The sequence below is a fragment of the Ovis aries genome, chromosome X, assembly GCF_016772045.2.
Source record: "Ovis aries strain OAR_USU_Benz2616 breed Rambouillet chromosome X, ARS-UI_Ramb_v3.0, whole genome shotgun sequence".
Lineage (NCBI taxonomy): Eukaryota > Metazoa > Chordata > Mammalia > Artiodactyla > Bovidae > Ovis > Ovis aries.
Window position 1 is genome coordinate 126,886,350 of NC_056080.1, and position 13,587 is coordinate 126,899,936.

General features: G+C 42.7%; 1 protein-coding gene across 4 annotated transcripts in view; it reads left to right on the forward strand.

Moving 5' to 3' along the window:
- Positions 1–13,587, forward strand: part of COL4A6 (collagen type IV alpha 6 chain) — a 349,227-nt gene that overhangs the window by 154,553 nt on the left and 181,087 nt on the right. For all 4 annotated transcript variants that reach the window (XM_060408094.1, XM_012107575.4, XM_060408095.1 and 1 more), the window contains one exon: positions 1,300–1,383. In XM_060408094.1, the coding sequence (XP_060264077.1) occupies positions 1,300–1,383 (84 nt within the window). The remainder of the gene's footprint in view (positions 1–1,299; positions 1,384–13,587) is intronic.

The following is a 13,587-nucleotide window of genomic DNA, read 5'->3' on the forward strand; positions in this document are numbered from 1 at the left end:
GTATTCAAATTCCAGCTCCATGAGGTCATCAAACATTTGTCACATTGGGAATGCAATGCTGGACAGCACAGATAGGGTCCCTACTTACACAGAGCTTACATTCTAATGGGAGGGAGACAAAATGTTTAATGTTGAAAGGTAGCCCTGTGGTATGATTGGAAGTAACTAGGGGCCGCTTGGGGTTGAGTGGCAAGGAAAGGACTCTCTGAGAACAGACAGTTGAACTGAGACTTGGGTGACAAAAAGTGGCCAGCTATCAAAAACATCTCTGGGAAGAGCATTCCAGGCAGAAGTGACAGCTGGGGCAAAGGCCCTGAGGCAGAACAGGTGAATAGACTGAATACCAGTGTGACTGAAGCAGAGTGAGCCAGGGAGAGAGCAGAGAAGAAATCAGAGAGGGTCAGCACCTGGCGGGTCATGTAGTGGGTGGGGGCTTCTAGAAATTCAGCTAGTAATCGTTATCATCATAAAGCAAAGAAGGAAAAAGAAAGTTGGAGAGTTTGAGGGGCTCCTGTACAACATCACCTCAGGAACTTGGATCTGACTAACTGGGCCCAGGGGTGTCACTGTAAGGTTTGAATGCTGTGTTGAAAGTGGGGCCTGAAGAAAACAATTCTGAGGGCAGAGTGCAGGGTGGGCATTTTCATCTATCATTACATTGCTGGCAATTGAATTTCTCTCAAATTCTCTGCTTACAGCCACTTCTTTCTCAATGAGTGCAAGGATAGATGTCCAGTGGGACACAGGGTATGTCTAGAGTCTATTTCCAGCCCCATATAGAGAAATGCTCTTGTATTTTATGACTGGAATGTCTACCAATGAGCGAGTGTTTAAGTCACAGTGCCCCAACCAGGTATCAAACTGGCTCCTTAGTGAGGTATGTTGTGGTTTGGTTGCTAAGTCATGTCCAACTCTTTGCAACCCCATGGACTGTAGGCCACCAGGCTCCTCCATCCATGGAATTTTCCAGGCAAGAATACCGGAGTGAGTGGGTACCAATCTCCTTCTCCAGGGGATCTTCCCAACCCAGGAATTGAACCCACATCTCCTGCATTGGCAGAAGGATTCTTTACCACTCAGCCAGCTGGGAAGCCTTAGTGAGGCTTAGACGTGACCTAAAAGGGTACTTGCTTAAGATGACTTTTTATTTCATGTGACTCATGACACCATCAAGTGAGATGATTAAGCTGCTCTGATTTATTTGGTTAGTAGGAGTGTGGCTGCGGATTATGTTCCCTGGGCAGCATTGCTTCTTGCTTCACATGGTGCACTAACTTTTTTCTATTTTCTTTTTAATAGGGAGAGAAGAAGCCCTATGGGAAGCCATGTGGGGGCCAAGACTGCAGTGGGGGCTGTAAGTGCTCTCCTGAGAAAGGAGCCAGAGTAAGTTGCTGCTTTCATTGTTGAAAGACAAATAGTCACAGGAGCCGATTTCTGAAGTGTGTATGTTTTCTTTAGAATTAAACTGCTTAGACTTTACTCTCGTGACCTCACGGAGCAAGCAAAGTGATGAGGACCAGCTGGAAGGAGCTTTGCGAACTAATGATAGACAGAACTAGATCGGTCAGTCTCTGAGGGACCGGGAAGAGGTTTCTTTCATTGACTCAATGCCAAGGTTTCCTCCAGGTTTCATCTGGAGTGTTTCCAAAAGGCAATTAGGTTGTGCATATTATGATATGTTTGTAGATACATGTAAATTTCCAAAGCTCATTTATATCCACTTGGTCCTTCCCTACCACTCTGGGGAACAAGTGGTTGGATTGTTATCTCCAGACTAGGGATATGATTCATCCAAAATCAAGGGTATAGGGTAGCCATAAAGTCTAAAGATAGAGGTGACTATACATAAAGAATGATTTATAGCTATTATGTTAAAGCATGGAACATGTTTCATTACATTATGTAATTTATTCAATACATTGTCCTTTAATAGCCATTCCCAGTTCAAACTGTTGTGCAGATTGCAATGAACACAGTGCCTTGACACAGCATTTCTATCAATCCTCTATGCACATGTGATGTATTGCCCTGGATGACTTGTATTTTTGATACCCACTGAAAAAACCCACATCTTCAGTATAACTCAGCCAAAGGATTCAAGGGGCTTCAATCTATAAAACAATAAAATCCAATCTATTAATACATTTTCTGAATGTATGGCCACCCTGTAGAATTCAGATCTTCCGACTTCCAACATTGTATCTGTACTTTCATCACACTCAAACAAGCCTAAGGGCTTACATTGTCAAAGAAAGGTAGCGTTAATAGGTCAACCAAACCCTCAAAAACAGCTGAACAGAGAACAGAGTGACCGCTCCACCTCCTCTTTCATTATCTTCCATTTGCCGGAAAGTGAAATGTCAAACTCTGCCAGAATTTGAAGGAAAAGTATAAAAAGCCATGTCTAAATCAAAACGGGCCAGACCTATTGTATATTAAAGGCACAGACTTAGAGAATCATAAAATATCAGAAAGGAAAGATATCTTCATGAGCTTCTCATCTTAACCACAGTTTGTATAGAGGAAATAGACTCTGAGAAGGAAGATGACTTCCCAGGGTCACACAGCAAATTGATGACAGATTCAGACTATTACCTGGGTCTTTTGATTTCTTGCCTATTTACTTTACCCACTGCTGTCTCCCAGGGAAGTCTTGTTCACTCTAGCCACTGAGGCCCACGTTCTTGCCTCTGACCTACAATCAGGGAACACTTTAGAAAAAAAACAGTAATTCTACAACAAATATGTGAATACGTTCTTAAACAACAGCAAGCAACACAGACAAAGCAAACATCTCCCTTGATGTTCTCGCAGTCCCCCAGTTGTCTTTCTGGTCTTTCCTATGTGTGATCAAAGATATGTATGAATATGTATAAAAATATTGGGTTGGCCAAAAAGTTCATTCAAGTTTTCCTATACGATCTTATGGAAAAACTGGACTGAATTTATTGGCTAACTCAATAGTTTCATTTTCTGTTTTTCTCCAAAATATAACAGTGTGTGTATATTCTGTGCCTTGTTTGTTTGGTCAAATGATATGTCCTTAAGATCTTTTCCCTCTACCCCACAGTTTAATCTAGCCATTACCCTTTTGGTGAACACTTATTATTTCCAAATTTCTGCTATTTTAAAAGTGCTGCAGTGGAAATCCATGAACAGGCCTCATTGTACTCATTTTTCATATAGATACAAAGGGCCAGAATTACTAGATATAAGGGCAATGAGCATTTTAAATTTTCAAAGCTACAAGTACCCTACAGATTATCTATTCTAATTTATTTACACTCCCATCAGCATTGTTGTTCAAGAGTGCCCAAGTTTCTGTACCCTTGCCAGCACTTGACATTTTTGCTAATATGGGTGAAAATCATTCCAATTCCTAGACTATCTAAAAGCTTAAGCATCTTTTCACATATTCATTGCATGTTTGTATCTCTTATGTGAATTTTCTGGACATATCCTCTCCCTATTTTCCTAAGGGGTGATTCTTATGGATTTATTTTACCCCTGCAAAGATACAGCAAATAAAAATGGCTCAAGTGGAAGCAGATGAGATTTGAAGTTTGACACAGAAGGGCATTTCCTGATGGATTGTGGGGGGTAGGAAGTTGCTCGAACCCTGAGAAACTGAGAAATAGTTCTGAACTGTTTGTGGGGTTGGGGAGAATTTAAAAGTAGAAATTCTGTATATTCTGAACAGAGGTCAGTCCTACACCAGGCGAGCATGCTTATGATGACCTCATTGTTTCACCCCTGGCTGAGATTTTGATCTTTGAAGATGGAAGGCAGTGGATTTCCTCTGTGAGGAACTCTCATCTGGATTCCAAACATCTGGGCCCCTAATCTGGCTTTTCCTTTGAAAACATGAGTGGTTGAAGGGGCGTGGGATGGAGAAAAATAGAATATCATCACATAGATTTTTTTCTTCAATATTTAAAACACTCGATATCCACACAGTCAAATATGTTCCTAAAAGTTTATTTGTGAAAGCCTGAAGTTTCTGGGAATGTTTGCTGAGGTTCGTGAACCAAACCAAACTGTATTTCTTGAGTCAAGAGCATGGATGTCCTATTTCCCAAGGAGACCAAGAGGCCAGCGCGCGTGGGGCCAATCCAGAGCACATGGGTGCTTGAAGCTGCCCGAGCAGCCAGGTCTTTTTACTCATCCTCCCTACCCTCCTGCGTTCCCAGGGCCAAGCAGGATTGTTTAAACTGGCCCCAGAACCGTTGACCTTGCAGGGCAGCCCCTCAGTACCCCTTTTGTGCAGATGTCAGAAAGATTTGAGACTGTTTTTCTTAGCCAAGAAGAGGGCCTCATTTGGATTTCAAGCTGTTCCTCTCAAGCTCTGTGGGTTGGGAGTGGAACGGAATGTTGGGTCATCTCTGCGATATGCCACAGCCCTTGGCGGGCCTGCCTCCTGCCTTGGGGAGACATTAAGCACATAGCTTGCTGGGCAGTGTGTATTTTTTCTTTGCCAAAGGCCTCTTGAACTGACTAAGACATTTACACAACACCTAGCACTCCTGTGCGACTAGGATCCAACTCTTTGGGACTTAAGTCATCTCAAACTGATTTCTCAAAGGTATGCCCTACCTGGAAAAAGTCCTTGCCCAACGTTTCTGCACCACTTTGTACTTTCCAATGCATCTTTTTCTCAGGGTCTGTATCATAATCTATATGCAACAAATAAGCTGTTAAGTGACTTGTCCAAGGTCACTAGCCTGTCGGTGGCTAAATCAGCCTACTTTAGGAGAATGGCAACTTTTTTTTTTTTCTTTTTGGCTGTGTAGGATCTTAGTTCCTTGACCAAAAATCAAACCCATGCCCCCTGTTGTGGAAGCGTGGAGTCTTAACCACTGGACCACCATGGAGGTCCCGAAAATGGCCAAGTTAAAAATGACATGCCTGGTAGTGTTACATAAAGATGTTCTCCCCATCTCCCCTGGACATTTAAATTTGGATTTAATCTTTGTCTTCCAGCTTTCTTTCATGTTTTTATCTGGAAGAAACATTATTTTTTTTCCATATTTTATTTTTTAAAAACTTTTTATTTTGTATTGGTATGTAGCCGATTAACAATGTTGTGATAGTTTCAGGTGGACAGCAAAGGGACTCAGCCATCCATATACATGTATCCATTCTCCCCCAAACTCCCTTCCCATCCAGGCTGCCACATAACATTGAGCAGACTTCCCTGTGCTGTTCAGTAGGTCCTTGTTGGTTATCCATTTTAAATATAGCACTGTGTACGTGTCCATCCCAAACTCCCATACTGTCCCTTCTCCCAAGCAACCACAAGCTCATCTGTAAGTCTGTGAGTCTCTTTCTGTTTTGTGAGTTCATCTGTATCATTTCTTTTTAGATCCCACATATAAAGGATGTCATATGATATGAAAGAAACATTATTTTGAGTTGTATTTTTTTTTTCTTCTGCCATTGGATTGATCAAATCATTGTAGGTTGACATTTCCATCCCTTGCCCGTTTTTCCCTCCTGGATTTGAAAGCTGTCCCTGCATTATACTCCATCAGTGTGTTTTCTGAGTTGGGAGCAGACAGGACTGCTGGTTTTGTTCTAAGCCTACTATTCCTTACTAACATTTCAGAATTTTCCATTTAAACAGTGTTCTGGTGTTTGCGTACAGAGTGGAGAGCTCCTACTTATTCGTGCATAATTGCAGAAAATCTCAAACCATGGGAAATGTTTGGATGCCCCCAGATAAGGGCTGTTGCCCCCTCTTTTTTGGCCAGGAAGCTGTGTTCTAGCTAGAGAGCTGATGCGGCTAGCCTGAGTTTCACGTGAAACAGCCCAGGTTTCTTAATTCTTTATCTCTGGCTTGCATCATGCTGCTTCTTTGGCACGAAGTGTGTTTCCCATGAATTCCAGAGCTCAGATGCATTCACCACCAGCCCTTAAATTTACTCTCCTCCTGCAAACAGCTGGCGTTCCCTGTGTCAGCTGACTGGTGTCATGGCTACCGAGAGGCTGTTTCTTTTTTTATTCCCCTGAATCAGGGCATTGCTGTGCACATCTTCCCCTTCTCTCTGGGTGCCCTCCCCCACACCCATGCCCTGACTCACTATTACAACAGACACCGTGGTCCTTAACCTCTGTGGGTCCAAAGCGACAGCAATTCATGCACATGACCTCCTGGGGTGGCCAGACCTTGTTCCAGTTACCTGTGCTCAGGCCTCTTGCCTTCATTGCCCACTGACTCCTTATCCCTGTGCAGGCTGGCCTCACTGCTCACACTAGTCACCACTAACCCGCCTGTTGCCAAAAACAATGGACGCTTTTCATTCTTATCTTCTTTGACTTCTCTGCTGCACGAGACACCTCCTTCTTTCCTGAAACACTCTGTGCCCTTGGATGTCATCATGCTTTACTCTCCCAGTTCTTCCCTATTCCAACTGGAACTCCCCAGGGTTCTACCCTCATCCTACTTCTCACTGTAGCTCTCTCCCAGGAAAAGTGAAAGTGTTAGTCACTCAGTCATGTCTGACTCTTTGTGACCCCACGGACTGTAGCCCACCAGGCTCCTCTGTCCATAGGGATTCTCCAGGCAAGAATACTGGAATGGGTTGCCATTTCCTTCCCCAAGGATTTCAGCTACCACCCATACAATGATAGATATTCAGTCTCTAGCTCTAGCTCAGACCTTTCTGCATAGCTTCAGGTCAGCACTGTCAGTTTCTTGCTGGATATCTCTGCTTAGAGTTTCACTGGCACCATAAACATGTATCACACAGAATTCAACCGCTAACTTCCACCAGACATGATATTTCCTAAGTCCTACCTATTTCTTCCCCATCTCAGCGCATGGCCCCACCAAGCACTCCATTGCTCAAGCTGGAAATCCCAGAACCATTCTTAACTTCTTTTTCTTTCCCCCACTATCACCTCCATTTCATCATCAAATCCCATCTATTTATCTTTCTAAATCAAGCTCAGAAAATCCACCCACGTTTCTCCATACCTATTTCTTCAATCCAGAGCTGTATAGTTTCTTGCCTGAGCTCCCATAATGGCCTCCAGACTGCTCTCCCATCCTCCAGTCCCACTGTTTCCCATCCATTTGCTACTCTGCTGTCATCATCTTTCTAAAACATAAATATGATCGCGAAAATCTTGCTGAAAATCTCTCAATGGCTCCCCATAGATCTCACAATAAAATCTTAACTCTAGCAGGCTTATCAAGGCCTCCATGGCAGGCCCTTGACTTCTCTTCAGCGTTCTCCTTCATCACAAGGAGCCTCCCTCTTCAGAAAAAGAAACAAGACAAAACCATACACAAAAATGGACTATTTACAGTTCACAGTACCCGCTATGTTATTTAATGTGCTCCAGGTTTTAGACCTGCCACTCCCTTTATATGTCATTCTACTTTGTCTGTGCTTCCACTAGCTCTGTCTTTTCTCTGCTGACTTGCTTCTATCTATCCATCCTTTGAAACTGAACACAGACTTCACCTCCTGAGAATCTCTCCATGGTAAACAGTTATCCACTCTTCTCATCCTGAATTGCAGCAATCTAATGATTTGTCTGCTCTCCACTATCTTTATGAACTCCTTAAGGGCAAAGACTTGGTGTCCTTAGACTCTACAGGGGCAGTAGGCGCTTACAAACTGTTTCACAAAGGTCTGACCAACCAACCAGCCAATTTGTGTATGGTTCCAGCCTTGCTCATCTGAATTAGCTCTTAAGTTGCTATGAAGTAGATGAGAGTCTCTTCTAGGGAGGAATCCATTCTGCTAAAAGAAGGCAGGGAGCCAGGGCAGTCATTTCAATAGCTCTTCTCAGTCCTGTTCACTGTAAGAATTGCAGCTCCTTCCCACACTCTGGTTCCCATAGCCTGCTTTGGGATTCTGCTCTACCTAACTCCTCTGGGTTTTTGATCTTGACTGCTTCTTCTGCCTGATTGCTTCTTTCTCTGTGTCTAGCAATGCCAGAGACTTGGCAAAATGCTGTTGTTTAACTACCAGAATTCATTCTTTTTCCAAGGTAAGGACCTCTTCATGAATAATTGTGAGTAAAAGATAATTGCAAACTTTCTTTTTGACATTGCTTTCCACCACCCTTCTCTCCACCAAACCTTTTGCTTACAGCCTCGTAGCCTTATGCAGTGTCGATGGTCTTCAGTTGCCCTTGCTCTTCCTTGTGGGGATAACGGGAAAGTATCTGTGCAGGGAAGTAGCCACTGGGTGTTTAAAGGTAGGGAAGGGAAGTTAAAAAAAAAAAAAAAACAAAGATCCCTGTGTATTTTAAATATAGTTATTTAGGTCAAGGATAATTGATGATAATGTTAAAAGTCAGTGTCTCTGCCCTGAGTCAAGATGCAGTCGTAGACCAGCAGATGTTTGTGGTTATCTTAATCCTCTCTTTGATCACACAGGGACAGTATGGGATTTATGGAATATATTATCTGTACTAGTGAGGGAGGCTTCTGTTAGAGAGGAGCCAAGGAGCTGGAGGAGGAGATAAATGCACAGCTGTGGAGTCAAGGGCACTGCCTTAGATACCCAGAAACAGTGCCAGGCCTGAGCTCTGCCAACTGGATGACATTAAGCTGGTGCTTCCCCCTCTCAGGGTCCCAGTTTAACCATCAATAAAGTGAGGGGTTTAGGCGGGGTGATCTCAAAGAACTTACCCGCTCTGATGATCCAATTCAGACCCTGTGTTACCATACCGTGACAGTTCCTTGCCCCTAAAGTGTCTTATCGCACTTTCTAGTGTTGCAGTGAGATATGGAGGGCCATGTTTGACAGTGTTTCACCTTCTGGAGGGGTGTCTTGGCAGCTGCCTCAGACGGAAATCACTTGCCATGGCTTTTTACTTCTGATGCTGGAAGCGCCTAACAGCTGAAGTTGCTCCCCTGCAGGAATGCGCTGTGCTCTCCTCCTTGGCCATCTGGCTGGTGTGATATGAAGAGACTCACAGGGATGTCGCCTTGCCACAACCTCCCCCCGCTCCCGATATCTTCCCTGTCTGGCCAGTTTGCAAGTCTAGCTTTAGAGACCCACTCCTTATGTTAAGCATGGCTGTATCTTTGCATTGCTTGAATCTGTTGCTAGGCTTCTCTGATAAGAGGAGGCAAGCTTATCCTGAATACCTGGGGAGGAGCGGTGTGCACAAATCTTCAGGGACTTCTCAGTTTCCTTGTGCTGCCCTGTTCAGCCATATGTCAGAGACCCTGGATATCAAGACATGGGTGAGCATCTCACCTGCCGATGTGCGACATGGTTTCTCCTCCTGGAGTCTGCCTTCCTCTTCCCTCCCCAGCCACACACAGGAAGTCCCCTACACACAAGCAAGTTGCATTCCAAGAGTGCATGGTAAGTCCAATTTGTTCATAAGTCCAACAGAGTTAACCTAGGTACTCAAATACAATTGGCTAAGTGGTGCTGTACTGTCATAGGCTAATTATACTTTTCACGCAAATAATACATGAAAAACAGGTAAACATAAAAATAAAGAAAAAAATTTTAATCCTATAGTACAGTAGTTTGAGAAGTACAGTAGAACAGTATAACAACTGGCATACTGGGGGCCGGCATCAAGTGAACAGGCAAGAAGAGGTACTGACTGGAGGAGGAGAGGAGGTGGGAGATGGTAGAGCTGAAGGATTGTCAGCAGTAGAGATGGAGGGCAAGCTGCAGTTTCACTCACACCTGATGTTGATGTATTGCACGTTTGCATTTTTGAAAGTTCACAACATGAAGGTTCATATGTAATGGACCTGCTGTAATCCTCTCTCCTCTTCTTGCTGTTTTCTGATCTCCAACTTGCTTCTTTCTTCTTCCTGGCTTCCCTCCCTCTGGCTCTAGCATCGCTAGCTCTCCATCACTCATTCTCATTTGCCCTACCATGGCCTCCTGACCTCAGTTACTTCCCTCTGCTTTCGGTGGCCTGGGCTTGCTTCCTGTGTCGCCAGTCCCAGTTTTTTCTTCTCTTGGAGCAGGCATGATAGTAGCAAGAGATGGGAAAGAGAGGCTGAGATGTACTTTACAGAGGAGTCGCACTTCTCCAGCGATTCTAAATCTCAAAATGTGGATCAGTGGTCTCCAGAATTGGTGGGGGTGAGGGAAGAGTAGGTTGGCACAATCAGTCCACTGTACAATCAGCATAAAAGAAAATATTATGATTTCTATTTCCATTTAAATTGAAAGTGTCCAGAAAGAAACTAAGATTTGGATTTAAATGATTTAATTTATGTAAAGTGCTTAAAACAGTGTGTAGTACACTGAGAGCTATCTAAATATTAGCTATTATTATCATACTATTCAGCCTTTCAAATATGTAATACACATATTGCCGCTGGTACCCTCTGTTGCATATGCTTTGTAAGGTACTCTGAGGGAAGAATGGGAGCCCACAGGTGGAAGGGTTGACCCTGGGCGCCTTACTTTTTTTTCCTGAATGTATACCAGAGATATTGCTATCTCCTTGGGTCCAGTTAAGCGGATTTCTGGATTATACTGTCTAACTACATTAACCCTCACAAAATGGACAAGTGACTTAAGAAGATTCCTGCAAATAAGCCATGTATTGAAGGTAATGCCAATAATGTAAGAACATGAAAAAGGCAGCGCTCACGTTTCTCTTACTCCTCGAATGAATTTTTCCATCAGCCTCACTGTGAGGGAAAACCCATGACAACCTAATCATATGTGACAAGAAGCCAGCAAAAAAGTAATTCAGGGCTAATCAAAAAGACTACATGAAATATGGATTTATGCTCATTGTCAGTAATGAAAGATCTTGCCCTAAGTCCATATGGTGCCTTGAAATATTAGCTAATAATATAATGAAGCCATCACAATTAATAAGACATTTGACATACCATATATTTCATCTTTATCTCATTTTCTATTTATTGTGCTTGTTTCATAATATATATTGTGTACATATATACATATATGCAGAATAGGATGTGTATGTAATTTATATTATTACTAATAATATAGTGTGTACACATATAAAGCATGCTATATTTTTTTAACTGCAAAGCATGCAACCAGGAAGACAGCCATATAACCAACCTTAGAGCCTCACCTTAACAATTGTATAGAAAATAAAGAAATGGGGATGTCAGGAGTTGGGAGAAGTGAGACAGCAGAGAAATTTTAAGATCATAAAATCTCTAACCTGGGAGACTGGATCCAAGCCCCCAGTGGCACATCATAGTTTATAAAAGGCTTTCCCAGCATGCACATGAATGCTCTTTCCCTCTCTTCAAACATGAAGACTTTTGGAAGAAGCCATTTCAGAGAGGTGAAGAGACTTTCCCAAGGTCCCTTGCGAGTAGCATAGCAGAGATTTGAATCAATTATTCTATCCCCTCTGCTTGGTGTTCTTTCTACCATGTTAGATGTCCTCTTAATTTCATGGCCGTAATCAGCTGAGCTCATCATGGTCAGATTGTTATGAATGGTAGAATACTTGTAGTGGAGAAAATCTGCCAAAGAAATGTAGACCCGATATCAACAAATCTATCATCCTGCCCCCACCTTGTGAGAAATAACCCCTGACCGCATGTATAGCATCTGTTTATATCCTTGTCTGAGTTTTAAAATGTTTTCCTAGTATCTCAGTCTTTTAAAAGTTACAAGAACTGAAACCCATGCATAAGGAAAGCCTGGTTTTCATCTGTGATTACAAGTCTTCTGAGGCATTACATCAATTTTTACAGCTCTGAAACAGGCCTGTCCCTTTATGTAGGCCACTCACTGTATAGAAATTCTCTGCAATGAAGTTAGAAATGTGTATGGATGAAACAACCAACTATATGTCAAGGAAATAATATGGTGTCTGTTCTGAGAAAACTTGCATTAATGGAAGCCTTCCAAGAATGTTTAACAAAATTAATTGCATGGCATCTCTCCTAATCTATAGAAGTCGATGGGAAAAAAATGTGCATTGCTTTGCAGAAATTTGCCTTGCCGTCATCTTTTCAAAAAAGCTTTTATTTTAACAAATAAAGCAGATGGCCAATTATTTAATGACCACCTTTACTTACAGAGGTAGAGGTCCTAGGCTATGTTCTATTTTTCTCATTGTGTTGCATCAGGTTCAAGCCTACTAGACAAACTTTTAAGGAAACACTCTGGAGAATATAGACATATTACAAGCACCAGACTTAAGGAGACTACACACACACACACACACACACACACACACACCAGCTAGCAACAGCAACAGCCCTTAATTATACAGCATTACACCATCTGATTGAAAGTCTGAAAGGCAGAACACAAGTCCTCAGAAGGAGGTATCGGTATGGACTGGAATGAATTTAAACAAAGTCTTTTTTAAAATTATCATGACAAAAATGTTTCTTTAGGAAGATGAATGTGGTGGGGGCTGTGCAGAATGGCTTAGAGTTAGAGACACGATAGGCAGATAGAATGCTGTCTACTTTTAGAGATAGAGCTTATGAGGCATGTCGCAAATCCCCTAGCACAACAGAATGGAAACTTTGCATTTTCTGCTGCTCAGATTCTATCTTTCTTTAAATGATTCTCTGCAACCTTGAATACCCACACAGAGACACATACACATTCAAGGTGTATTTGATGACAAAGGCTTGTCTTCATTTTTAGGTGAAGGTATCGCCTTCACCTTTGGGGCTTCCCAGGTAGGGCACAGCAACCCATTCCAGTACTCTTGCCTGGAGAATCCCATGGACTGAGGAACCTGCGGGCTACAGTCCATGGGGTCGCGAAGAGTCAGACACGATTGAAGCGACTTTGCACACGCACACACACACATCACCTTTTTATCTTTTTAATTAACTGAAAGATGGTACTAGTTCCTTCCCACCACATTCATCTTTCTCCTTGGAAACCAGTATCTCCATTGATTAGTCCCTGCTATTTCCAACTGAGAAAAACTCATCCCCAAACCAAGTGGGATCAGCAGCTCTGAAATGATCCTATTTTGATCACAGAAACGACTGTATGATGCTTCTCTTCATCAAATGCTAAAGGCTCCAACAGTTGCTATGATGCCCAGCAAGAAAGGCCAGCTCAGTGGGTTCTGAAAGAGCTTCTGTTTCCTACTTGATACATTTCATTGTGGTAGTTATGAGTGAAAGGTAGAATTTGAGGAATCATGAAATAAAGAAGTCATTGGTTCATAGAAAACAGATCTTAAAGCTTGGTCAGCAGAGAAATCTATAGAATGCCTTCGAATGGTGCCCTTATCCTGATTACCAGTTGGGACGTTAGCAGGCTCTGTGGACTTAGCACTTGATTTTGCTTACAGTCAAATGACAGCTTTTACAGTTTTTGGACGGTTAAGTTTTACTCCTTAATTTTTGAAAAGCCAAAGGAAAAAAATGCTCATTCCTTTAGACCCCAGGAAGATTAATGTCTATGTTTGGTTCTGCGCCATATCAAAGAAACCATGGTCTCTGTCCCTGTACATGTCTTTGCTAGTTCAAGTAATTGGAGCGACTTGGCATTCCACTGCTTTAGTTGGGTTCCTCTTGGATCTGACACCAGTCAGTGGTTGCAGCCCCCTTCATATGTTGCTGGGGGAATGCCAGTAAAGCTATGAGCAAACCAGGGAGCTGGGGAGAAACAGGCT